The sequence below is a fragment of the Salvelinus fontinalis genome, chromosome 5 (genome assembly GCF_029448725.1).
Source record: "Salvelinus fontinalis isolate EN_2023a chromosome 5, ASM2944872v1, whole genome shotgun sequence".
NCBI lineage: Eukaryota > Metazoa > Chordata > Actinopteri > Salmoniformes > Salmonidae > Salvelinus > Salvelinus fontinalis.
Window position 1 is genome coordinate 6,818,898 of NC_074669.1, and position 26,046 is coordinate 6,844,943.

The 26,046-nt window shown below is 42.9% G+C and overlaps 1 protein-coding gene across 9 annotated transcripts in view; it reads right to left on the reverse strand.

Moving 5' to 3' along the window:
• The window catches only part of LOC129854993 (pleckstrin homology domain-containing family A member 7-like), a 166,773-nt gene that overhangs the window by 3,360 nt on the left and 137,367 nt on the right, over nucleotides 1–26,046 (reverse strand). For 7 of the 9 annotated variants that reach the window (XM_055922218.1, XM_055922216.1, XM_055922224.1 and 4 more), the window contains 15 exons: nucleotides 25,961–26,044; nucleotides 24,653–24,913; nucleotides 23,834–23,887; nucleotides 21,558–21,641; nucleotides 18,966–19,031; nucleotides 16,801–16,881; nucleotides 16,381–16,530; nucleotides 15,771–15,872; nucleotides 15,496–15,607; nucleotides 14,504–14,631; nucleotides 12,732–12,926; nucleotides 9,485–9,581; nucleotides 9,242–9,333; nucleotides 5,147–5,380; nucleotides 1,809–2,021 (listed from right to left, as the gene is read on the reverse strand). In XM_055922218.1, coding sequence (XP_055778193.1) covers nucleotides 1,809–2,021; nucleotides 5,147–5,380; nucleotides 9,242–9,333; nucleotides 9,485–9,581; nucleotides 12,732–12,926; nucleotides 14,504–14,631; nucleotides 15,496–15,607; nucleotides 15,771–15,872; nucleotides 16,381–16,530; nucleotides 16,801–16,881; nucleotides 18,966–19,031; nucleotides 21,558–21,641; nucleotides 23,834–23,887; nucleotides 24,653–24,913; nucleotides 25,961–26,044 — 1,953 coding nt within the window. The remainder of the gene's footprint in view (nucleotides 1–1,808; nucleotides 2,022–5,146; nucleotides 5,381–9,241; nucleotides 9,334–9,484; nucleotides 9,582–12,731; nucleotides 12,927–14,503; nucleotides 14,632–15,495; nucleotides 15,608–15,770; nucleotides 15,873–16,380; nucleotides 16,531–16,800; nucleotides 16,882–18,965; nucleotides 19,032–21,557; nucleotides 21,642–23,833; nucleotides 23,888–24,652; nucleotides 24,914–25,960; nucleotides 26,045–26,046) is intronic. The other 2 variants (XM_055922217.1, XM_055922222.1) reach the window with 2 other exon arrangements.

A 26,046-nucleotide genomic window follows, 5' to 3' on the forward strand; every position in this document is an offset into this window, starting at 1 on the left:
CCAGTCAACCAACAAATCCATATTAAAGTGCAATTCCAACACTTTTCAACCGCATTTTCATAATCTCCAGCACAATACCAGTGTCTACATATGTGAAAACGGTGCATTTCTACGTTTTTAGAAGAAGAAAAATTGAGTAAAATAATTCTACCCGATGACATCATCAAAAGTTTAAACATTTTAAGAAACGTGATTTTCAAAACACAGATTCGTGGTGAAGTGGGGAGCAAGACAATACCCTGCCTCTGAATAGAAACTTTCAATCCTACCCTGTGATGTCATAGAGAAGCATTTTTTAGGGCTTTTCTTCTTCTCTTTTTAACCACAGATCATAGAAACGTACTTCTTTCAGTTAAGTAGACACTGGTTTGGTGCTGTAGATAACGAATGAGGTTGAAAAGTGGCGGAATTGTAATTTAAGGCTTAGAACAATATTCAGAAATCATCTGTTTACAGTGCCTTCAGAAAGTATTCATACCCCTCGACTTATTCCACATTTTGTTGTTACAGCCTGAATTCAAAATGGATTACATGTATTTTTTTCCTCACCCATGTACACATAATATCCCATAATGACAAAGTGAAAACATATTTTTTGAAATGCTGGGAAATGTATAGAAAATGAACATTTAGGTTAGTATTGTGGAGTAACTACAATGTTATTGATCCATCCTCAGCTCTCTCCTATAACAGCCATTAAACTATGTAAATATTTTTAAGTCACCATTGGCCTCATGGTGAAATCCCTGAGCAGTTTCCTTCCTCTCCAGCAACTGAGTTAGGAAGGACGCCTTTATCTTTGTAGTGACTGGATGGTGTGTCAATACAGCCAAAGTGTAATTAATAACTTCACCATCCTCAAAGGGATATTCAATGTCAGTTATTTTCTTCTTCTACCAATAGTTGCCTTTCTTTGTGAGGCATTGGAAAACCTCCCTGGTCTTTGTGGTTGAATCTGTGTTTGAAAATCATTGCTCGACTGAGGGACATTACAGATAATAGCACGTGTGAGGTACAGTGATGAGGTAATCATTCAACAATCACGTTAAAGACTATTATTGCACACAGAGTGAGTCCATGCAACTTATTAACTCAAGACATTTCAGATTTTCATTTTAAATTCATTTGTAAAGATTTCTACAAACATAATTCCACTGACATTATGGGGTATTGAATGTAGGCCAGTGACAACATCTACATTTGATCATGTTTTTATTCAGGCTTGTAACACAACCAAATGTAGAAAGAGTCAAGGGGTGTGAATACTTTCAGAAGGCGCTGCGATGCAGTGCCCTAGACCACTGCGCCACCCGGGAGGCCCCTGAACTTCCCCTTTTTAAAAAGGGGAAGTTCAGTATTTGACCTCACCTTGAAAGTAGTCTATGGGCCTGGAGAAACTGTAATCCATCCTTCTTTAAACAGCCACTACAAACTGTATAATACCGAACATCCCCTTTACTACTATGCAGTTGTGGATGGTTTTGAATTAGAGGCTAGCCTGTAGCTCATACTACTTACCATTCAACACATACACAATTAGCATACAAAATGCAGAGTGAACTAATGCTTTCAACTACAATCACATAACCTTGTTTTTGTAGAACCTTTAAACTATGCTGAACTGCAAAGTATGAATTTATCTGACCCCAACAGTATGACCATGGCCAATCAATTCTCTCCTATCAACACCCTTATTGATGAATATTATGCCTGTACACATAAGTGGTTAACCACTTATGTGTACAGGCATAATATTCATCAATAAGGGTGTTGATAGGAGAGAATTGATTGGCCATTCATGAACGTACCTCATGACTGAGGTCCAGGTCGTAGTCGAGGGGCTCCATGTCAGTCCCCCTCATGGGCGTGGCCATCACCGTGAGCCACTCATCTGATTGGATCCTCTCCCTTTCCTTCAGCTCTCTACGCCCCTCGTCGCTCTGGCCCTCGGCACCCTGTCGCTCCACCACCTGAGCTTTCTGCTCCTGCTGCAAATCAAAGTCCTGCTGCTCACGCCTCCACTAGGGGGAGACAAACAACAGTTACTTTATCTGACCACTAGAGAAGGGGTTCTGAAACGGTTTGGGGCCGGGGACCCCTTTTGTGATAGCAAATTCATCAGGGACCCCCTTCATAACACACATCTCGAGTGAGATAAAATAAAAAATAAAAAACAATAGCATACAAGGAGTTTTACGATGACTTCCGCAGTGCATGGCCAGAAAAATCAAGTTTCGGGCCCTAGGAAGGAACGTTTTAAAGGCACATTGTATCTGACCACTAAACCAGGGCAAAGAAATACCATGAATAACATTATTTTATGGATTTTCTCAAACTTTAATCCTTAGAATGGTCCTTTGGAGGAAGGACTGTTGACATATACACTACTGTTCAAAGGTTTGGGGTCACTTAGAAATGTCCTTGTTTTTGAAAGAAAAGCACACTTTTTGTCCATTTAAAACGACATCAAATTGATCAGAAATACAGTGTAGACGTTGTTAATTTTGTAAATGACTGTTGTAGCTGGAAAGATTTATTTATGGAACATCTACATAGGCGTACAGAGGCCCATTATCAGCAACCATCACTCCTGTGTTCCAATGGCACGTTGTGTAAGCTAATCCAAGTTTAGCATTTTAAAAGGCTAACTGATCATTAGAAAACCCTTTTGCAATTACGTTAGCACAGCTGATAAACTGTTGTGCGCATTAAAGAAGCAATAAAACTGGCCTTATTTGGACTTGTTGAGTATCTGGAGCATCAGCATTTGTGGGTTTGATTACAGGCTCAAAATGGCCAGAAACAAAGACCTTCTTCTTTTGAACAGTAGTGTATATCTAAAATAAAAAATGGCTTTCCTGAAAATAAAAACTATCATTGTATTTTTTTTGTGCTGGTTTCATGAGGAAATTAGATGAATTACAGCATCATCAGAACCAACCACCAAACGATACTGATTAACCTGTGACCACAAACCCACACACTCTCCTTTGCTTTTCCAAACCCATAAACACATTTGTGTTTTGAGTAAATATCTGTTTGTATGACAGTGTGTGTACTGTATGAGTGTATTTGTTTGTGTGTCCAAGCTCTTAAACCCACGCGTGCATAATTCCCACTGCAGTGTGTGTAGGCCTCATCAGCATGTATTCCCATTCTGTGAGGAGAAAGTGCATCACATGTGCTATTGTGCTCGGAGGAAAATCACATCACAGGGAAAATGCATGCATACATATTCATCAAACCCCCGCCAAATGGAAAAACACAGCCAGAAAGATTTTTTAGAAGCAACGTTACTTTATTCTCGAGTGCAGATCTCTACATTAGAAAATAACAGGCGTGAAGGAGTTGTGATTCTTCGTTTTACAGATTCAATTAACATTAGCTGTCCATTATTTCCCTTCTTTTGTGCTATTTTCTCATCCTTGCTGATTTAAAACAAATTGGGATGGGTGAAAGAAATATGGTGGAATTTACACCTGCCTTGATGGTAGGCTTTCGGCAGCCATTTTGCTTATCCCTTTCCTGTCCTTTCATCTGCAGTAAATAAGATAAAATAGGCCAATTAAAGGTACTCAGACTGGAGTACTCTCTCACTATGACCTTGACCATGGAAGTGGACCGTTGTAGCGGTCAACCACAGCCAAGTAGAAACGTCTTAGTTGTGGTCTTAAAAAGGCTCTGCTAATGTTGATGTAGCAACAACTAAATGGTGTGAATAAGCGACTGTTTAGTGTGGCATGGTGTGGTATAAGATGAGCAGATTCAAATGACCTAAAATAGAGTCTAAAACGAGAAGTAGTGTAAGCTCTGGCTATTATGGAGAAGAACTACAAAATGAAACTCCGTAACCAGCAGAAGCTGATGAAGTAAGTATTGCCAACTGTAAGTAGAAGCTGGGAACACAAAGGCTGATCAGTAATGCTGTTAGGAGTTTGAAGCTATTATTGGTGAGCTCACAGCAATCTGATTAAGATTGTGTGTTAGATAATATATTAGACTTTGTAATGTGATGTCCCTCGTCTTTTGACGATCATAGGCTCAATTAATCTGATTATGTGGTAGCCATAGCATGCCATAAAGACAACCAGGGTGGAAAAAGTGAGGTTGATGGGCAATTTTGTGAGAAGAAAATTATGATTCATCAGCAAAAAAAGGCACTTTCATTAGATTCATTCGTGTAATGCTAAAGATAGAGGGAGCAGGGATGTTTGGTAATGATTGAGGGAGCAGGGATGTTTGGTAATGATTGAGGGAGCAGGGATGTTTGGTAATGATTGAGGGAGCAGGGATGTTTGGTAATGATTGAGGGAACAGGGATGTTTGGTAATGATTGAGGGAGCAGGGATGTTTGGTAATGATTGAGGGAGCAGGGATGTTTGGTAATGATTGAGGGAGCAGAGATGTTTGGTAATGATTGAGGGAGCAGGGATGTTTGGTAATGATTGAGGGAGCAGGGATGTTTGGTAATGATTGAGGGAGCAGGGATGTTTGGTAATGATTTGTACCACTTCCTCGTTGATTTGTTCAAACATGGTACACATTTCCCCATCCCCATTTCATCAAATCTCTATAAAATATAATTTTACAAATGTATAGGCTACTGAAAATATCCTTCAGTAAATTAATAAAATGTATATGTACAGAAATGTAATTGTACATAGAATGGGCTTTTCTTCTCTTGTGACAGAGAGGGAGGGAAGGCAGAGGTGCCCACCTCTTCTCCTTGATATACATTCAGTGTGTCAGTGAGGTACCACACGGGGGCACTAGTGATCGTGTATACTCAACCCCTACACCTTAATATGGGGAACAGCGCTGTCTTTCAGTCCATCTCTGACAGATATCCCCTCCCCTACTCCGCAAAGCACCCTCCACCACACACAGTCTGACTGCTCTGCAGCCCAGCCCAGCCTAGCTGGCCCCGGCTTAGCACCAGCCCCACCGGCCCTTAGCGTGATGCTAACTTTACTAATGTTACTGCCATTGGTTACACATGGGGAGAGCGTGGTAGAATGGTGTTAGCGTAAGCCGTTTAGCATGTAAGTGCTTGTGGCGGTGGCTCCTATGTGAGGGGTTCGGCAGGGGCATGACAGTGGCAGTTGTCCCTGCTTCTGCTGCGGGGTTTGGGAGGGGGGGAACGTACTGAGCCCAGGTCAGTGGAGGAGAGAGGCCTGGTAGAGGAGGAGGAACGATGGGTGGTGGAGTGACGTTCTCCCTGGCTGAGGTTCCTCTTGCGCTCGCGGACCAGGGCCCTCTGGTGTCTCTTCATACGCTCCAGCTGCTCCTCAGCACTCATGCGGCCCCGGGGGGCCTGGGCCAGAGACTGGGGCTGCTGGTCGGAAGAGTACAGCTGCTCCAAGGCACTCTTAGGTCTCTCCTGGGACAGATCGTGAGAGAGGGAGATAGTGAGAGAGAGAGAGAGAGAGCGAGAGAATTATGTGAGGAGAGAGAGAAACATAGTGAAAGAGATATGAGATGGGTAGTGCCATAGAAATGTGATATGAAGAGGGGGAAAGGAAAGGAGAGGAGAAAGACAGTTAAGGAGAGGAGGAAGACAGGAAAAACAAAGGAAAAAACAGACACATCTTCAACACTAATTCAGTATTTAGTTTTAGGACAAGATAGCCGAGTTTCTCAACTTCACAATGTACAAGTACAATGAAGTTGACTGGCGACGAGTGTGGGCGGACTGCACCTTTAACTATATTGAGACGCTGTCAATCGATACTTGTAAAAATGTCCTCGTAATTACACTAAATATAGAAAAGTATGTGGACACCGCTTCAAATGAGTGGATTCTGCAATTTTTGCCACACCCATTGCTGACAGGTGTATAAAATCGAGCACACAGCCATGCAATCTCCATAGACAAATATTGGCAGAAGAATGGCCTTACAGAAGAGCTCAGTGACTTTCAACGTGGCACCGTCACAGGATGGCACCTTTCCAACAAGTCAGTTCGTCAAATTTCTGCCCTGCTAGAGCTGCCTGGTCAACTGTAAGTGTTGTTATTGTGAAGTGGGAATGTCTATGAGCAACAACAGCTCAGTTGCAAAGTGGTAGGCCACACAAGCTCACAGAACGGGACTGCCGAGTGCTGAAGCACGTAGAAATTGTCTGTCCTCGGTTGCAACACTCACTACTGAGTTCCAATTATTTTTATGATTACTTCATTGACAAAGTAGACAAACTTGAAGGAAATGCCAACAGCGAACATGCATAAAAAAAATAATAATGAAAGAAAAGCAGTGCAAGTTAGAATTTTGTAAAGTTAGTGTGGGAGAGGTGGGAAAATGATTATTATCAATCAATAATGACAAAACTCCTGGCATTGACAACTTAGATAGAAAGCTACTGAGGATGGTAGCTGACTCTATAGCCACTCCTATCTGTCATATCTTTAATGTGAGCCTAGAGGAAAGTTTGCAACAGCTAATGGAGATCCTAATAAAATACCAAAATACCAAACTGCCTCTGGAAGCAACGTCAGCATAAGAACGGTTCGTCGGGAGCTTCATCAAATGGGTTTCCATGGCCGAGCAGTCCACATGCACAAATCGAGGTCCATACATAAGTGGTTTGTCGAGATCGGTGTGGAAGAACTTGACTGGTCTGCACAGAGCCCTGACCTCAACCCCATCGGACACCTTCTACATCTGCATTGCTTTGTGTTTGGGGATTTAGGCTGGGTTTCTGTATAGCACTTTGTGACATCTGCTGCTGTAAAAAGGCCTTTATAAATACATTTGATTGATTGGAACACAGAGCGAGCCAGGCCTAATCGCTCAACATCAGTGCCCGACCTCACTAATGCGCTTGTGGCTGAATGGAAGCAGGTCCCCGCAGAAATGTTCCAACATCTAGTGGAAAGCCTCCCAGAAGAGTGGAGGCTGTTATAGCAGAAATGTTCCAACATCTAGTGGAAAGCCTCCCAGAAGAGTGGAGGCTGTTACAGCAGAAATGTTCCAACATCTAGTGGAAAGCCTCCCAGAAGAGTGGAGGCTGTTATAGCAGAAATGTTCCAACATCTAGTGGAAAGCCTCCCAGAAGAGTGGAGGCTGTTACAGCAGAAATGTTCCAACATCTAGTGGAAAGCCTCCCAGAAGAGTGGAGGATGTTACAGCAGAAATGTTCCAACATCTAGTGGAAAGCCTCCCAGAAGAGTGGAGGCTGTTACAGCAGAAATGTTCCAACATCTAGTGGAAAGCCTCCCAGAAGAGTGGAGGCTGTTACAGCAGAAATGTTCCAACATCTAGTGGAAAGCCTCCCAGAAGAGTGGAGGCTGTTACAGCAGAAATGTTCCAACATCTAGTGGAAAGCCTCCCAGAAGAGTGGAGGCTGTTACAGCAGAAATGTTCCAACATCTAGTGGAAAGCCTCCCAGAAGAGTGGAGGCTGTTATAGCAGCAATGTTCCAACATCTATTGGAAAGCCTCCCAGAAGAGTGGAAGCTGTTATAGCAGCAAAGGGGAGACTAACTAGATATTAATGCCCATGATTTTTGAATGAGATGTTCGACGAACAGGTGTCCACATACTATTGGTCATGTAGTGTATGTTTGTCCTGTGTAAATGTGAGCTTTTTTTTCTTGCTGAAATTAACAACGGCTCCCTTAGCAGAGGTCGCATAAAATGCTACATTTATCAAAAACTACAGATTTCAGCACCAAAAGAAAAGCTTGCATTTACACAGGATAAATATGGTTACAAGGAAACCATATTTATCAATTATGGTTTCAATTTCAATTCCTTTCAATTAAGACCTAGAGAACCAGGTGAGGGGAGTTCCTTACTAATTAGCGACCTTAATTCATCAATCAAGTACAAGGGTGGAGTGAAAACCTGCAGACACTCGGCCCTCCGTGGAATGAGTTTGACACGTGCATTAAAGAATGGACATTTGGACCACAGAAAGTTGTGTCAAAAGTTGTGCACTATATAGAGCAGGGGTGTCAAACTCATTCCACGGAGGGCCTAGTGTCTGCAGGTTTTTGTTTTTTCCTTTCAATAAAGCCCTAGACAACCAGGTGTGGGGAGTTCCTAACTAATTAGTGATGTTAATTCATCAATCAAGTACAAGGGAGGAGCGAAAACCCGCAGACACTCGGCCCCCCGTGGAATGAGTTTGACACCTGTGATATAGAGAATATGTTGCCATTTGGAATGTAACTCATATCTCGTTCCATCCCCTGTGTGGTGCACTACTTTTGACCAGAGCCTATTCCCTACATAGTGCACTACTAATGATATGTCATAATTATGTACAATTCTGGCAAATTAATTACGGCCTTTGTTAGGAATAAATGGACTTCACACAGTTCGCAATGAGCCAGGCGGCCCAAACTGCTGCATATACAATGACTGCTTGCACGGAACGCAAGAGAAGTGACAATTTCCCTAGTTATAACAAATTCATGTTAGCAGGCAATATTAACTAAATATGCAGCTTTAAAAATATATACTTGTGTATTGATTTTAAAGAAAGGCATTGATGTTTATGGTTAGGTACACATTGGTGCAACAACAGTGCTTTTTTCGCGAATGCGCTTGTTAAATCACCCATTTGGCGAAGTAGGCTGTGATTCGATGAGAAATTAACAGGCACCGCATCGATTATATGCTGCATCGATTATATGCAACGCAGGACACACTAGATAAACTAGTAATATCATCAACCATGTGTAGTTAACTAGTGATTATGTTAAGATTGATTGTTTTTATAAGATAAGTTTAATGCTAGCTAGCAACTTACCTTGGCTTCTTGCTGCCCTCGCGTAACAGGTAGTCAGCCTGCCACGCAGGCTACTCGTGGAGTGCAATGTAAGGCAGGTGGTTAGAGCGTTGGACTAGTAACCGAAAGGTTGCAAAAACGAATCCCCGAGCTGACAAGGTAAAAATCTGTCGCTCTGCCCCTGAACAAGGCAGTTAACCCACCGTTCCTAGGACGTCATTGAAAATAAGAATGTGTTCTTAACTGACTTGCCTAGTTAAATAAAGGTATAAAAAAAATATATTTTTTTTTAGCAAATCGATTTCCAAAAATACAGATTACCGATTGTCATGAAATCTTGAAATCGACCCTAATTAATTGGCCATTACGATTAATCGGTCGACCTCTACTACATAGTGCACTACTTTTGACCAGAGCCCTATTCCCAACACAGTGCACTACTTTTGACCAGAGCCTATTCCCTAAATAGTGCACTACATTTGGAACGCAGCCTTTGTGTGGTGACTCACCCTCCCTGCTGAGCCGGCCACTCCTCTCCTTAGGGTCACATAGGAGGAGATATTACTGGACTGGTTCAGCCGCGACGATGAGCCTGACAGACCTGGGACGGACAGGAAACAGGAAACACTGTCAGAGTATGCTTGGGAGGAAACCCATTCTGACATAGCACCACTGCCCTGTAAAGACACAAAGTGGCAAGGAGTGGAATGTAAGCCTTAACCAGGTCTGGATTCCAGGCTAGCTGATGATACCTTTGTTTGGGAGGGTCTGGTAGCCCCCCTCAGACCCTGTGCTGCTCTGGCCCATCCCTGGCAGCTCTGGTTCACTGAGGTACGACCGCAGCTCCACCTGAAACGACAACAGAGATTAAAGCAACAATCACACTGCAGACGTCACACTAGATCAGTGAGGTTTGAGTCAACTTAATACTCAATACAATACATGTTGTTCTTAATTAGGGCTGTGGTGGTCAAGACATTTTGTCAGCTGGTAACTGTCCTTCAAATAACTGCCGGTCTTACTGTAATTGACCGTTATTGAACATAAACACATTTAGAAATGGAATGTTTGGAAATGGAAACCCCTGGCCTACGATTTTTTTTTTAAGCAGGTCAAAAGAAACATTGTGATATGAAGAAAACGAAGTCAATTTCAGAAGAACATAATATCATATTCTGAGTCGTCCTTATGTTAGGCCCTGATGTGGCTATGCCAAATGGCTGTGGACTACACTAGTTCATTTAGCAGATAAGATTTGCTTATAATTCCTGTGGCATTATTTTATATTAATTTATAGTAAGAAGAATACAATTGAACATAGCTGTATGTAGAAAGGATATTTTTTTGTGACACAAACCTTAGGCTACATGTTTTGATTTCTAATACATTGTAAGGCTGCATGATGCAACTAATGATGTCCCATGAAAGGCAGGCGTTCGGCTCTGTTTCTTGTGCCTGCTACACACGTCATCCGTCTCTCATTCACACCTCATCCGTCTCTCATTCACACCTCATCCGTCTCTCATTCACACCTCATCCGTCTCTCATTCACACCTCATCCGTCTCTCATTCACACCTCATCCGTCTCTCATTCACACCTCATCCGTCTCTCATTCACACCTCATCCGTCTCTCATTCACACCTCATCCGTCTCTCATTCACACCTCATCCGTCTCTCATTCACACCTCATCCGTCTCTCATTCACACCTCATCCGTCTCTCATTCACACCTCACCCGTCTCTCATTCACACCTCATCCGTCTCTCATTCACACCTCATCCGTCTCTCATTCACACGTCATCCGTCTCTCATTCACACGTCATCCGTCTCTCATTCACACGTCACACTTCATCCGTCTCTCATTCACAGTTTGACAAGCACTTGATAACATTCTCACCCATCAGACTATTCTCAATTGTATCTGGTCTTTTGATTTATAATGGCCCACCCCCCAAAACATGTAACAGGTTTTTAATATGCCAGGTAGGCTACACCGGTTGTAAAGCGGATTAATGTGCTTAATGTTAAGAATAAATATAGCAGCATGAGAAAGCTGGGATCCTCTTTTAAATAGTGGCCAGTCAAAACTCTGTTTTCACAGGAGATTGAGCAATGACTGGTTTATAAGAACATATGTTTCACTAGGCTCTGTAGACTATGGGCTCTCCAACCCTGTTCCAGGGGTCTTGTTTCACTAGGCTCTGTAGGCTATGGGCTCTCCAACCCTGTTCCAGGGGTCTTGTTTCACTAGGCTCTGTAGGCTATGGGCTCTCCAACCCTGTTCCAGGGGTCTTGGCCTGGAACTAGCCTATAGGCTAGGCTTAGAGTTATTTGGCCACTTTAGTTGTGATACAAACCTTATCAAAACATATAGGCCCATGGGCTAGGCTACATGATGCTGGCGACTATGATATGAAAAAGTCACAAAAATGCATGCACTGTATCTTGCCTTACGCCTCGATCACACAGATAGTGTGTTGTGCAAAAGTAGTACGCATTATCATTTGGATATGTGTGCAACAAAAGTTCAACATTCACCTTCTGCTACTGTTTCTGTCAAGCCGTCTACACATACAGTTTGATGCATACGTTTGATAAATCCAACGTATGCACCACACAGAACGCACTGCAACTACTTCTGCAAGGCAAACGCAGCGTTCCATTGGAAACTAATGTACTTCTGGTGTACCACAATGCAATGACACTATCGGTGTGATCGAGGCATTAGACTGCACACGCTGGGCATCATTCACAAGTCATAATATTCTCACCCATCAGACTATAATCAATTTAATGTTGTCTTTACATATACTAAATAATATATGTGTGTCATTAGTTTTGATGTAGAATGGGACATTATCATGCAACTGTTGGAACAGGGACAGGGGAAAAGACGGCATCCATATGCACTTGCATAGCGACTGGAGGACGTTTTTTCTGCGGCTCATTTTAATGCCAGCCAGGTAGGCTACTCTGGTTGCGAAGCAATGTGCTTAATATTAGGAAAGTTGAGAAATAAATATAGTAGGCCCATTCTATAGAAAGCTAATGGGATCCTCCTCTTTTTAATAGAGGCCATCAAAACTCTGTTTTCTCACGCAATTGCATAGCCTATAGCAATACATAGAAATATAGAAATACATGGGCATATAATAACACTTATTTCATTCCATGCATCAACCAGCTACGAGGAGCTGGCTCTCGGTGCGCAACAGGTGATCCTATTCCGCTCAAACTCAATGCCAGGGCTCTCATGAAGTGTTTGATTTGATTTTTCAAATGCATTTTTGGAGAAGCCTAGTTACCATGACTCAAAGGTCACGTGGTTTTTAACTGTGGTCATGACTTGTGACTGCTGGTGTAGCAGTAATATGGTCACCATAACAGACATACTCTCATTTTTACATTTTAGTCATTTAGCAGATGCTCTTATCCAGAGTGACATACAGGAGCAATTATGATTAAGTGCCTTGCTCAAGGGCACATCAACAGATTTTTCACCTAGTCTGCTGAGGGATTTGAACCGGCAAACTTTCGATTACTGGCACAACCCTCTTAAATTAACCGCTACCTCTCAGTGAGGTAAAGGATGCATTTCATTTCAAAACATTGTCGCCTTTTCCTCAACCCTCTCCTTCAGGAAAGGTGTGTTGGCAACTCATTTCCACCATATTGCCTATTCAGTTCTCTCAGATGCATAGAGATTAGTGCATGATAGAAGAGGAAAGAGGACAGCTGTTTGGAATAGAATGGCTGTGTGACAGTATGATAGTCACTTAGCCATGACAATATTATTGTCCCGTGAAACTGGCTTCAATGGTGACAGCTGAAAACAGCAGTGATTTGATACAGTGCCGCAATTGACTGTTCCACTTCAGAAACGGCACCCGCTGAACAACTGTTTTTACGTGCAGCATACACCTTAGAAGTACAAAAAAAGTCTAGTCTCAAAAAATAAATGACTTAATTAAATACATTTAAATAATGGCTTGTCCTGACCTTACAGTCTCCGTTGACACACCCTCCGACCTCACGGTCTCTCTTCCTCTCGTCTGACTGGCGTTTGAGCCCTCGAACCGACGTGTGTCTTACGACCGCTGCTGCCTCTTTGGGGAGGGGCGGGATGGTGGGGGGCGGGTCTTCATAGTCGTAGAGGCGGGGCAGGGGCGGCCTGGGAGGAGCCTCATCTTCTGCCTGTACCAGAGCCACACCCAGTCACAATTAGTACTTAGCGAGAATTTCAATTGCATTTCCTTGATTCCTCGCATCCTTTCTCCTCAAAACCGTTAGATGAGATGGTCAGAGGGGAGGGACCTCTGACTTTCTCATCCAATGGGTTTTGAGAAGGAGGCGAGAGGATGTGAGAAATCAAGGAAATACAATTGAGATTCTACCTTATTGGAAAGTACCACAAAGTTCATTGGAGGTAGAGGCCTGCGGGCAGGAACCTTGGAGCCTCTGCTCCAATGAGCATTGAGAGGGAGGGGAGAAACTGAAGAATCAAGGAAGGGAGGAATTAAAGATTTGTCAGCTAGTAATGCTTTCAGACACCACCACTGATTAGGAGTCATTCTACTAACTCAGGTCTATCTAGTTTCATATTCAGATTACTGTTTAATATACAGTGCCTTCAGAAAGTATTCACACCCCTTGACTTTTTCCACAATTTGTTGTGTTACAGCCTGAATAGAAAATGGGTTAAATTGAGATTTTTTTGTCACTGGCCAACACACAATACCCCATAACGGGGAGCTATGTTTTACAAACTAATAAAAAATGAAAAGCTGAAATGTCTTGAGTCAATAAGTATTCAACCCATTTGTTATGGCGAGCCTAAATAAGTTCAGGAGTAAACATTTGCTTAACAAGTCACAATAAGTTGCATGGACTCACTGTGTACAATAATATTGTTTAACATTATTTTTGAATGACTAACTTATCTCTGTACGCCACACATACAATTATCTGTAATGTCCCTCAGTCGAGTTGTGAATTTCAAACACAGATTCAACCAATAAGGCAAGGGAGGTTTTCCAATGCCACGCAAAGGGCACCTAAAAAAAACCAGACATTGAATATTCCTTTGAGGATGGTGAAGTTATTAATTACACATTAGATGGTGTGTCAATAAACCCAGTCACTACAAAAGATACAGGCGTCCTTCTTAACTCAGTTGCTTGAGAGGAAAGAAACCCATGGTGACTTTAAAAATACAGAGTTTAATGGCTGTGATAGGAGAAAACATACACATAACATGATGCAGCCACCACTATGCTTGAAAATATGGAGTGTGGTACTCAGTAATGTGTTCTATTGGATTTATGCCAAACATAACACTTTATATTCAGAACAAAAAGTGAATTGCTTTGCCACATTTTTTGCAGTATTACTTTAGTGTCTTGTTGCAAACAGGATGCATGTTTTGGAATATTTGTATTCTTTACAGGCTTCCTTCTTTCTACTCTATTAATGAGGTTAGTATTGTGGAGTAGCTACAATACTAACAATATGATCAACAATACTAACATAATGTACAAGTATACCCCCTGGACAGGACGCTAGTATATCGCAGGGTCTTACCCCCAATCTATCTCCTTAATGCTGAGTGCCAAGAGGAGACGCATCAGGTCCCATTGTTTCAGTCTCGGCCAGGGATTGAACTCAAAACCTTCCAATCTCAGGGCGGACACTCTAACCACAACAGAGTTTGGTCCATGTACAGGTTCTAATCCCCCAGTAAACCCAGATTTACAAACTGAACTTCCACTCACCCACTTTGGCACAGGGTTGTGAGGCAGTATGTAGGAGCTGAGAGGAGGGGGCCTAACCTCCCCTAGTGGGGGTGTAGGGCACTGGGAAGGCACTGCAGGGTCCAACACCGAAGGCACTAGCTTCCTCTCTGGGGAAAAAAAATGCACAAGCAAATGAATAAGCGGGCATCCGTATCCGCATTCATATCCACACACAGGCCAAGAACGAACTTATGACTGACCTCTGTGCTTTTCTGTCTGTCATGGTAAGTGTTAGAATATGAAGGTATCGCTGTTTTTGTAACAGAAGCACATGGAGACTAGATTTAGCTATTTGGTATGGAAAACTACTATGGTTGTTTGTCTCCCATGTAGTGTATTGTAGTTAGGAATTCCCCCAAGGGGACGAATAAAGTTGTTATATTTTATTTATTTATTTATTTATTTACCGTTATTTTACCAGGTAAGTTGACTGAGAACACGTTCTCATTTGCAGCAACGACCTGGGGAATTGTTACAGGGGAGAGGAGGGGGATGAATGAGCCAATTGTAAACTGGGGATTATTAGGTGACCATGATGGTTTGAGGGGCAGATTGGGAATTTAGCCAGGACACCGGGGTTAACACCCCTACTCTTACGATAAGTGCCATGGGATCTTTAATGTCCTCAGAGAGTCAGGACACCCGTTTAACGTCCCATCCGAAAGACGGCACCCTACACAGGGCAGTGTCCCCAATCACTGCCCTGGGGCATTGGGATATTTTTTAGACCAGAGGAAAGAGTGCCTCCTACTGGCCCTCCAACACCACTTCCAGCAGCATCTGGTCTCCCATCCAGGGACTGACCAGGACCAACCCTGCTTAGCTTCAGAAGCAAGCCAGTAGTGGTATGCAGGGTGGTATGCTGCTGGCTATATATTTGAATTCAACTGGCTATATATTTGAATTCAACTGAGTAAAATATGGTAAAACATAGTTGGCAGAAGTCTCTGGGCAGTTGATAATTCTCCCACCTGGGTTCTGCACTGAGTTGATGGTGATCCTGTAGTTGGCTTTGTTGGCGCTCAGCCCTGCCATCACGTCCTCTATTCTCCACAGCTCCCGCTTTGTCTCCGATTTCTCCCGCTAGAATTTCAAACACATGCTTTAGCTGGTTGCTACTGTGCTATAAAACACAACAGTATTTTCACAGTAGATACACCCATCTACCGAACACTCTTCAAGACAGTGAATAACAACACTGTGTGCGCACTGAGCTGTGATGTTGAGGTGCAGTACCCATTCTGACCTGAGAGGTGGTGCTGTAGTTCATGGTGGTCTGTAGCGCGGTCCTCAGCTGTTCCACTGAGCTCTCTAGCCTGCTGTACTCCTCCCAGGCCCGGGACATCTCCTACACAAAACATAAGGCAGCGAGGTAAGAGTTTTCGTGAACACATACCTCGGAATGTGTCAGTCAGAACGACATAGAAGACCATACACTAGGATCTACATGTAACTAACACACACACACACACAAAGATGCCCGATTCACCATGTAGGGCTGATCCGAACCGTACGGTGCTGGCTCGGGTAGTTTCTTTTCATATTGTCATTTCCAGCACGGTGCCAGTAACTATGGTGGATACGTAACCAGGCCAGTACTTATAGCGTGAATCAGGGTACACACCCATGCACACAAGAGGAGGCTGGTGGGAGGAGCTATAAGAGGACGGCTCATTGTAATGGCTGAAAGGGAATATATGGAATAGTATCAAACACATGAAACCCCGTTTGACTCCGTTCTATTAACTCCATTCCAGCCATTAGAATGAGCCGGCCCTCCTATAGCTCCTCCCACCAGCCTCCTCTGAGTGTCCCACACACACACACACACACTCACAGGTGTTTGATAATCTTACCGTGGACACTCTGGAGATCTGGGCCCTGATGTGCACCACGTCCTCCTGTAGGAGTCTCTGCTGGTAGGCTATCTTCTCCAGGTGGGCCGGCCGGTCTCTGTACTGCTCCATCTGTTGGCGGGACAGGTCCAGAACCGACTCCAGCTTGTCCTGATGGGTCAGAGGTTAGAGGTCAATATCAGAGACAGCAGGGTCGAGGTAAATTCAATTTCAACTCAGTACGGGAAACTCACACAATGTGGGTATTTCTGTCGAAGTGGAAGGAAAACCATACAAAATAATATCCTTTAACCTCAAATACTTTCCATGAGGATATTTTTTTTAACAACTCATACATTGAATGGACATAGACTTCCTATAATTAAAATGGACCCCAATGCTGTGAGACTGTATGTGAGTATAGAGATGAAGATCCAGTACCTTATCGTCCTTCAGAGAGCTGATCCGGACCTCCAGTTCCTTCAGGTTCTTGTCCTGCTCACATAACCCACTGAGTTTCACCTGTAGGCCAGGGAGAGACAGAAAGGGCCGTTACTGTCCACAGTGGCTCTCAATCTTTCCTACAACCCCTATCACATCACCCAGTGAAGAGTGTGTGTCATTATCCTCTGTGTACTCATCTCACCGCCACTCTCACATTTAACCTGCTTGCATATGAATGTGTGTGTGTGTGTGTGTGCTTGGCGTGCGTGTACGTACGTACATCCCTCTCTACTGTCTCATTAGCTGATAATTATGCAGAGTGAATCCATTACGCAAATACGCCACATCCCACGTGGCCCTTCTGTCAACATTTCTAAGAACCTCTGAGCCCTCTTAATTAATCCCTGATTAAGACTGTGGCCCCAAATCGCACCCTAATCCTTATATAGTGCGCTACCATAGGGCCATGGTCAAAAGTAGTGCACTATATAGGGAATAGAGTACCATTTGGGATTCACACTCAGAAACCCAAACGTCATGACGAAGGTTCAACTCATCTTCCTCTCTCAATGTACCAAACGACTGTCATCTCACGAGGGCAGTAAGATCAAACACAGCTCTCCATCTGAACTACTCGTATTCAATCTTATTAAAGTCCTTGCATAAAGATGTTGCATAATAATTATTTGTAGTTTGAAAACGAGAGAAAATTGCTATATTAAGATGCATGGATTCTTTCGCAGACCCAAACATATGTTATAATGTTTCATCTTAATTTTCCATTCTGTTGAATACATCATTTATTTGTTGTTGTGTCTCGGTTCGCAGTAAGATTGCTGTATTGATGCCATGGAATATTCATTGTGGACAGAAGAATAACAGCATCCTTATAAATGGTTAAAGTGCAACCATGACAAGCTACAAAACCACAACTAACTCCTGTTGTGGTAGTTACACTCTGATAGGAGAAAAACTTTTTTTAACTCATGCATCTTCCTCCTAAAGTTGAGGTAAATATCCCTCCAAAAAATAGGACATCTTAGTCGACTCTTATTTTCTTATTAGACTGCTCTCTCTAAGGGTCTATGGTAGTCCCTTCTCATCTCATCTACTGTAGACTGAGCTCTCTAAGGGTCTATGGTAGTCCCTCCTCATCTCATCTACTGTAGACTGCTCTCTCTACGGGTCTATGGTAGTCCCTCCTCATCTCATCTACTGTAGACTGAGCTCTCTAAGGGTCTATGGTAGTCCCTTCTCATCTCATCTACTGTAGACTGAGCTCTCTACGGGTCTATTGTAGTCCCTCCTCATCTTATCTAGACCGCTCTCTCTACGGGTCTATGGTAGTCCCTTCTCATCTACTGTAGACTGAACTATCTAAGGGTCTATGGTAGTCCCTTCTCATCTCATCTACTGTAGATTGAGCTCTCTAAGGGTCTATGGTAGTCCCTTCTCATCTCATCTACTGTAGACTGAGCTCTCTAAGGGTCTATGGTAGTCCCTTCTCATCTCATCTACTGTAGACTGAGCTCTCTAAGGGTCTATGGTAGTCCCTTCTCATCTCATCTACTGTAGACTGAGCTCTCTAAGGGTCTATGGTAGTCCCTTCTCATCTCATCTACTGTAGACTGAGCTCTCTAAGGGTCTATGGTAGTCCCTTCTCATCTCATCTACTGTAGACTGAGCTCTCTAAGGGTCTATGGTAGTCCCTTCTCATCTCATCTACTGTAGACTGAGCTCTCTAAGGGTCTATGGTAGTCCCTTCTCATCTCATCTACTGTAGACTGAGCTCTCTAAGGGTCTATGGTAGTCCCTTCTCATCTCATCTACTGTAGACTGAGCTCTCTAAGGGTCTATGGTAGTCCCTTCTCATCTCATCTACTGTAGACTGAGCTCTCTAAGGGTCTATGGTAGTCCCTTCTCATCTCATCTACTGTAGACTGCGCTCTCTAAGGGTCTATGGTAGTCCCTTCTCATCTCATCTACTGTAGACTGCGCTCTCTAAGGGTCTATGGTAGTCAGTGTCTCCTCATCTCAGCTAAAGCTAAAACTCAATGTCCTTTTGCGAGAACAGTGGAAAATATTATTGAGGGTTGCGGGTGGGAGAGAGAGAAAGAGTGTGTGTGTGTGTGAGTGTAATGCGGAAAACTGCTCATACTTACATCGACGTCACTCTCAGCTATTTTGACAGGTTTTGTCGCTTCTTTCAACGACTGACTTCCAACCACCTTGGAACCAGAAAACAAAGACATTTTCAAATAGTGTTGCTCTGTGTTTATTGGCTGTTGAGGACACTGAACGGTTCCCCTGAAAGCACAACGAGGAGACCGTCAGAGTGAATGTGCCATGATGACTTAGAGTAGGAAAAGAGCCATTGACAGGTGTACAATATGACACAGAGAGATAAAGAAGCTCTTTCCATGAACACTAATCATGATGACCATGACCATGGGTTTCCTTTCATTTAAGAAAATATATCATCACAGCTTTTCATGGCCCTGTATAGCAATAAGATGGACAACAAACCAATCATTTATAAAAAAGAATGAGACACAGCTTATTCCTTAGAAAACTCTGAGCACTGGAAATACATGGATTTGTACAACCATTTAAATTGAATTCCTAGAGTATATTCTGACCCAACTGGGATGTTGGTAACCATGCTGTGTTTTGCTGTAGTGGGAATACATGAAGGAGGCCAACACGATGGTGCAAGCTGCTAGCTTTTCAACCACCGAACCAACCACAGCAACCACAGCACATGCACTGCAGAGCCATCCCAGAACCACCAATCACGTTGCTGAGGAGTCACGGGTCAGGGGTTACAGAGGGGTCAATGCCAAGCCAGTGCCCACACACAGCGATGGACATAGGCACACAGTGTTAAGCGATGTGATGGTCTCTCTCATAAAAATGTATACACACACGCTCATACACTCAATCACACAATCTTGTGCTCGATCGCACACACATTTACACATTACTATATACACAGACGCCACACACAAACACAGACGCACGCACACACACAGACACACACAGAACACACAGATGCACATACAGTGTGTCCACAGTAGAGGTCGACCGATTAAATCGGAATGGCCGAGTAATTAGGGCCGATTTCAAGTTTTCATAAAAATCGGTAATTTTGGACGCCGATTTTGCCATTTTTTTTTTACACCTTTATTTAACTAGGCAAGTCAGTTAAGAACACATTCCTATTTTCAATGACGGCAGAACGACAGATTTTTACCTTGTCAGCTCAGGGATTCAACTAATCCAACGCTCTAACCACCTGCCTCACGAGGAGCCCGCCTGTTACGCCAAGGTAAGTTGCTAGCTAGCATTAAACTTATCTTATAACTACACATGGTTGATGATATTACTAGTTTATCTAGCGTGTCCTGCGTTGCATATAATCGATGCAGCATATAATCGACGCATTCGCGAAAAAGGACTGTCGTTGCTCCAACGTGTACCTAACCATAAACATCAATGCCTTTCTTAAAATCAAAACACAGAAGTATATATTTTTAAACCTGCATATTTAGCTAAAAAAAATCCAGGTTAGCAGGCAATATTAACCAGGTGAAATTGTGTCACTTTTCTTGCATTCATTGCACGCAGAGTCAGAGTATATGCAACAGTTTGGGCCGCCTGGCTCATTGCGAACTAATTTGCCAGAATTTTACGTAATTATGACATAACATTGAAGGTTGTGCAATGTAACAGGAATATTTAGACTGATGGATGCCACCCGTTAGATAAAATACGGAATGGTTCCGTATTTCACTGAAAGAATAAACGTTTTGTTTTTGAGATGATAGTTTCCGGATTCGACAATATTAATGACCTAAGGCTCGTATTTCTGTGTGTTATTATGTTATAATTAAGTCTATGATTTGATAGAGCAGTCTGACTGAGCGATGGTAGGCACCAGCAGGCTCGTAAGCATTCATTCAAACAGCACTTTCGTGCGTTTTGCCAGCAGCTCTTCGCAATGCTTCAAGCACTGCGCTGTTTATGACTTCAAGCCTATCAACTCCCGAGATTAGGCTGGTGTAACCGATGTGAAATGGCTAGCTAGTTAGCAGGGTGCGCGCTAATAGCGTTTCAAACGTCACTTGCTCTGAGACTTGGAGTAGTTGTTCCCCTTGCTCTGCATGGGTAACGCTGCTTCGAGGGTGGCTGTTGTCGATGTGTTCCTGGTTCGAGCCCAGGTAGCGGCGAGGAGAGGGACGGAAGCTATACTGTTACACTGGCAATACTAAAGTGCCTATAAGAACATCCAATAGTCAAAGGTATATGAAATACAAATCGTATAGGGAGAAATATTCCTATAATTCCTATAATAACTACAACCTAAAACTTATTAACTGGGAATATTGAAGACTCGTGTTAAAAGGAACCACCAGCTTTCATATGTTCTCATGTTCTGAGCAAGGAACTTAAACGTTAGCTTTTTTACATGGCACATATTGCACTTTTACTTTCTTCTCCAACACTTTGTTTTTGCATTATTTAAACCAAATTGAACATGTTTCATTATTTATTTGAGGCTAAATTGATTTTATTGATGTATTATATAAAGTAAAAATAAGTGTTCATTCAGTATTGTTGTAATTGTCATTATTACAAATAAAAATAAAATAAAAATCGTCCGATTAATAGGTATCAGCTTATTTTGGTCCTCCAATAATCGGTATCGGTGTTGAAAAATCATAATCGGTCGACCTCTTGTCCACAGTGCTTACGTTCCATAGTGGCCCGAGAGGCCCGGCAGTGCAGTGCAGTAGCACACTGTGAGCCATGAGGATCAACGGCTCTAAACTTTTGATCTGCGTCAAATAGGAGATAGAGAGCCACTGTTACAAAATGGCTGCCGTTCACTATGAGCAAGATATCAATTTGACCATTCAATAGAATACATCAGTTTATATACCAACTGTTACGTCATATTTACAACAGTATGGAGTCAGCATTATGGTCGTCTAGTGGTTGTGAAACCCACCCGTAGCATGTTGGCTGGACGACATCAGTGACCTTCACCTTCTCTGTGATTTAAAGCCAACTGTAGTTCACAGATTGACAGACTCTATTGGTTAAGATGGTTGCATTTGAATGGTGTGTTGTTGTGCAGAAATTGGTGCTCTGGGCAGGGAAGAATGTATGTACTCTCTGGTACAATGGTGCTGTGACCCGGGTCACATAGTAAGGCTTGGTTGGTAACACCACCAGCGTTTTTCACACATCCAGCAACTCAACCATTTGTCCTTTGGTTGATAGAAAGGTTGTACTATCGCCACCCACGACACCAGGGCCGTGTTCATTAGGCTCTAAACCGAAGAAAACTTACTGAAAGAGGGACATTTTTGTTTTGCGTTGCAATTATTACAAAGGAGTAGAAAGAGAAGTAGTATTAGTAGTAGTAGTAACAGTAGTAGTAGCAGTAGTGATAGTAGCAGTAGTGATAGTAGCAGTCTTAATACAAGCAGCAGTATTATTATTATAGCAGTAATAACATTAGTAGTAGTAACAGTAGTTATGTGGTTGAAACCGGAGTTGAAACTGGCGAGCCAGAGCAGTTTGTCGAGCTTGTGACGAAGTCACACTCCTTAATTTGTGAAGACTCGGCCACCGACAACAATGTTAACAATGCATCCCATGACATGTTCCTATGCAGTTAAAACTTGATATAAATGATACATCTGTAGTTCATAAGTAATGACTTAGTGGCGGCCAGCATGCAGGCTCCTTCAACATAATGGCAAATTCAGCACTCTGATTGGTGTGTGCCCACACCCATACAAGATGCTTCTTTCCATCAGAGGCATGTGCGCAGAGAAATGAAACACAAAAAAATGGAAAGTGTTAAAAATGTTTCTATTCTGAGAGATAAGGAAACAAAGGTTTAATAAAAAGGCAGAGCTAGATTACTAAAATATAAAGCAGCTGTATCTTCTGATTGTTGATTTGTAAAACCGAGAATTAGACTACGACTTCATACACTCTAAGATTGTCTAATTTAAGTGGTCAAACTTCCAGAGTTGAGAGAAAATGTTGGAAGTCTGGGAGTTTTAATAAATGGCACATTTGTTGAAGATACCCCATTAAAGTGGACAAGGTTTTTCAAGAGGACAAAAAGCTTAATAGGTAAAATAGTTATCAAACAGTTATAAATAAGCACACTGGTCATGATTAGTCTACACGTTTTAAAGTTTGAATGTTGTTTCTAGCTTAATCGGTGTATGAAAAATAGCATTCCAAAGAATAAGAAAAAGTCTGAAATAATTGATACAATATTTAAGATGGGACTTCTTTTTCATATTATTTTTTCTTTCTGTAGGTGTGCCCTAATGAACACGACCCGGTTCATTCACATTTATGCCGTGTCATTCCCAGCTTCAGGGTGTTCGTCATCCACTCCGGGATGAAGTTTCCCCTAAAGGTAAAGATCTAGGATCAGCATCCCCTACCCCAATCCTAAAATTAGCCATTTCATGGGGAAAATGCTAAACTGACCCAAGATTAGCGTCTCGGGGCAACTTCATCCTACACCGTGAGAAAGCAAGGTGAGTGTGTCAGAGAACTTTGGCCAGGTGTTAGGCCTAGGCCTACAGGGAAGGGGGAACACACAGAAGAGGAGAAAGAGACGGAAGGAGGAGAAAAAAGAGGGAAGAGGAGGAGAAAAAGAGGGAAGAGAAAGAGAGGGAAGAGAAAGAGAGGGAAGAGAAAGAGGGAAGAGGAGGAGAAAAAGAGGGAAGAGAAAGAGAGGGAAGAGAAAGAGAGGGAAGAGAAAGAGGGAAGAGGAGGAGAGGGAAAAGAAGGAGAGAAGAAGAGGACAGGGAAAAGGTTGAGAAAAAGATGGAAACGGTTGAGAAAGAGATGGAAACGGTTGAGAAAGAGATGGAAACGGTTGAGAAAGAAGGAAGAGGAGGAGAAAGAGATGGAAAAGTAGGAGAAAGAGGGAAGATGAGGAGTAAAAAAGGGAACAACAGGAGGAGAGCGACTCTCCATCGCCAGTTCCCACCTTCAAGTCTAGATACTCCAGGTCCTTCTTCAGTTGCATGTAAGTATCGTCAACCTTCAGGGTGGAGTGAAAAGAAAGAAGTGTCAAGTTTCCCGTATGTATCAAGAATGGTCCACCACCCAAAGGACATCCAGCCAACGTGACACAACTGTAGGAAGCATTGGAATCAACAGGGGCAGCATCCCTGTGAAATGCTTGAGTCACCTTGTAGAGTCCAAATCTACCATAATGGGTTATAGAATGCATAAAAATTATTTGTACGTTCTTCTATAATCATTCATAATGGATTATGAATTAAGGGGGAGATGATTGTAAGCCTTGCTATAAGATGAGTAAAACATTCAATTGCGAAAAAGTCAAACAAAACCCTTATGTCATCCAAAGCACGCGCACGCAAGCACGCACACACACAAGTCATCCATGAGCTTCTCTATGTTATGCCACCTGAGGTGCAAGACGTGCAAATAAGAAATGGAAGCACGCTATAAGCAGCAGCTCCAACATTACAAGCCCAAATACGTCTCCTAGCAACATCTCAGCCACACACTTCAAAAACACAATGTTTTTTTGCGAGAGACATCAAAGCCCAGGCAGATAAAAAATGTTTTAACTGCACCTAAAGCCAACCATACCGGGATGACAGTATGGAAGCTAACTAGCACAACATGCTACCACACAGTACACAGCTACATGACAGCCTAGCTGGGAGTACAAAAACCACAACATGTTGCCATGGCCTTCTAGAAAGACACTATGGGTGGCTAGGGGGTGGCAGCCAGCCAGGCCACACAAACAGCCATGCGCCCAGGTTGAGCTCACATCAGTGGGGTAAAGAAGGCCAGGTGTACTGGGGGCCCCCACCTGGCTGCTGCTGCCGCGGCCCATTGCGCCTGGGGGGCCTAGTAAGGACCCCAGAGAAGAAGGGCCGGAGAAGAGGGGGTTGTTGTTGGTGGTGCGGAGGTGGGGGCCAGAGGGGCTGTAGTTGAAGTGCTGCATCTGGGTTACCGTGTGGTGGCGCGCGGAGGCCATCTTTGCCTGATGCCTCCGGAGCTGAATGAGCAGGAGGGTGAGTTCCTCCGGCTGCATGTGTAATAGCAGTGTGTCCCACGGGGGTCAGAGGGAGGGAATGGGGGAGTTAATATCCCAACGCAGATAGACTGCCAAGATACTCAGAGCTGTATAGAATACAGTTAGGTTCAATTGCTCGGTCCTGTTAGCACCAAACGTTCCATGATAATTACATTTAGGGTTGGCACAATTTCCGAATAATAGTGTAATCGACAATTAGCGACAGTAACCGTGAACCTCCCCCAAAAAGAATAGCTTTCATACATTCAGTGTAGGAGGGGTGGGAATTCAACTTCCTTTTCAAGTAGATCTAGTTTACCCAATAGCAGTTTCACATTTTTACATGAAGAGGGTAAAGCTGTGTTGCATTCATTAGCTATTTTGTATGCATTATAATAAATTATAAACTCAAAATATTTGTTGGCTAAAATGACAATAACTGTGGTCATTTGCATGGAGATTAATTACTACCACAAATTCCATAATCGCCACAGCCCTAATTACATTCCAACTTTGCAATCTTACTGGAGACCTCACAAAAGTAAAAAAAATTGTAGGGGAGACACCTTACCAGTTTTGCAGGCAGTGTTATGTTTGCTAGCAAAGAGATATAGCTAACTAATTAGCTAAGTTATTTCACCCCACAGTTAGCCAAGTTAGCTAGCTAAAGTTATTAACAGTAAGTTAGTCACCGCTCCTACACTCTTTTGCTAGCTACAGTAACAATTTTGTGTCGATAACACGTCTTAAAAAATAACAAAGTGTCTCCGACTGTGTTTAAATTTTACCGATAAGGACGCAGTCCACTTTCCAAGTGTATTGCCTTGGAACTATTGATACAGACAAGGCAGCCATTCAAATATCTGTATCTACATCTGAAATCTGTATGAACCAGAATGTTGCTGGTTCACGTCCCATAGCTGTCCTAGTAAAGAAGTACTGCAAGTAAGTTAACCCGATGGTAAGGTGTCCACGTTATTCAAGAACCACTCGATCCCTGACTTCACATTATTATCTAACACAACATGTTGGCTTGTGACTGGGTGTGTGAGGCCGTACCGTCTTCCCGTGAAGGCTGGGCGCGCTGACCGTGTGTGTGATGTAGCCGGAGGTAGGGATGGACCGTCTGTCGATGGTGGCAGCCT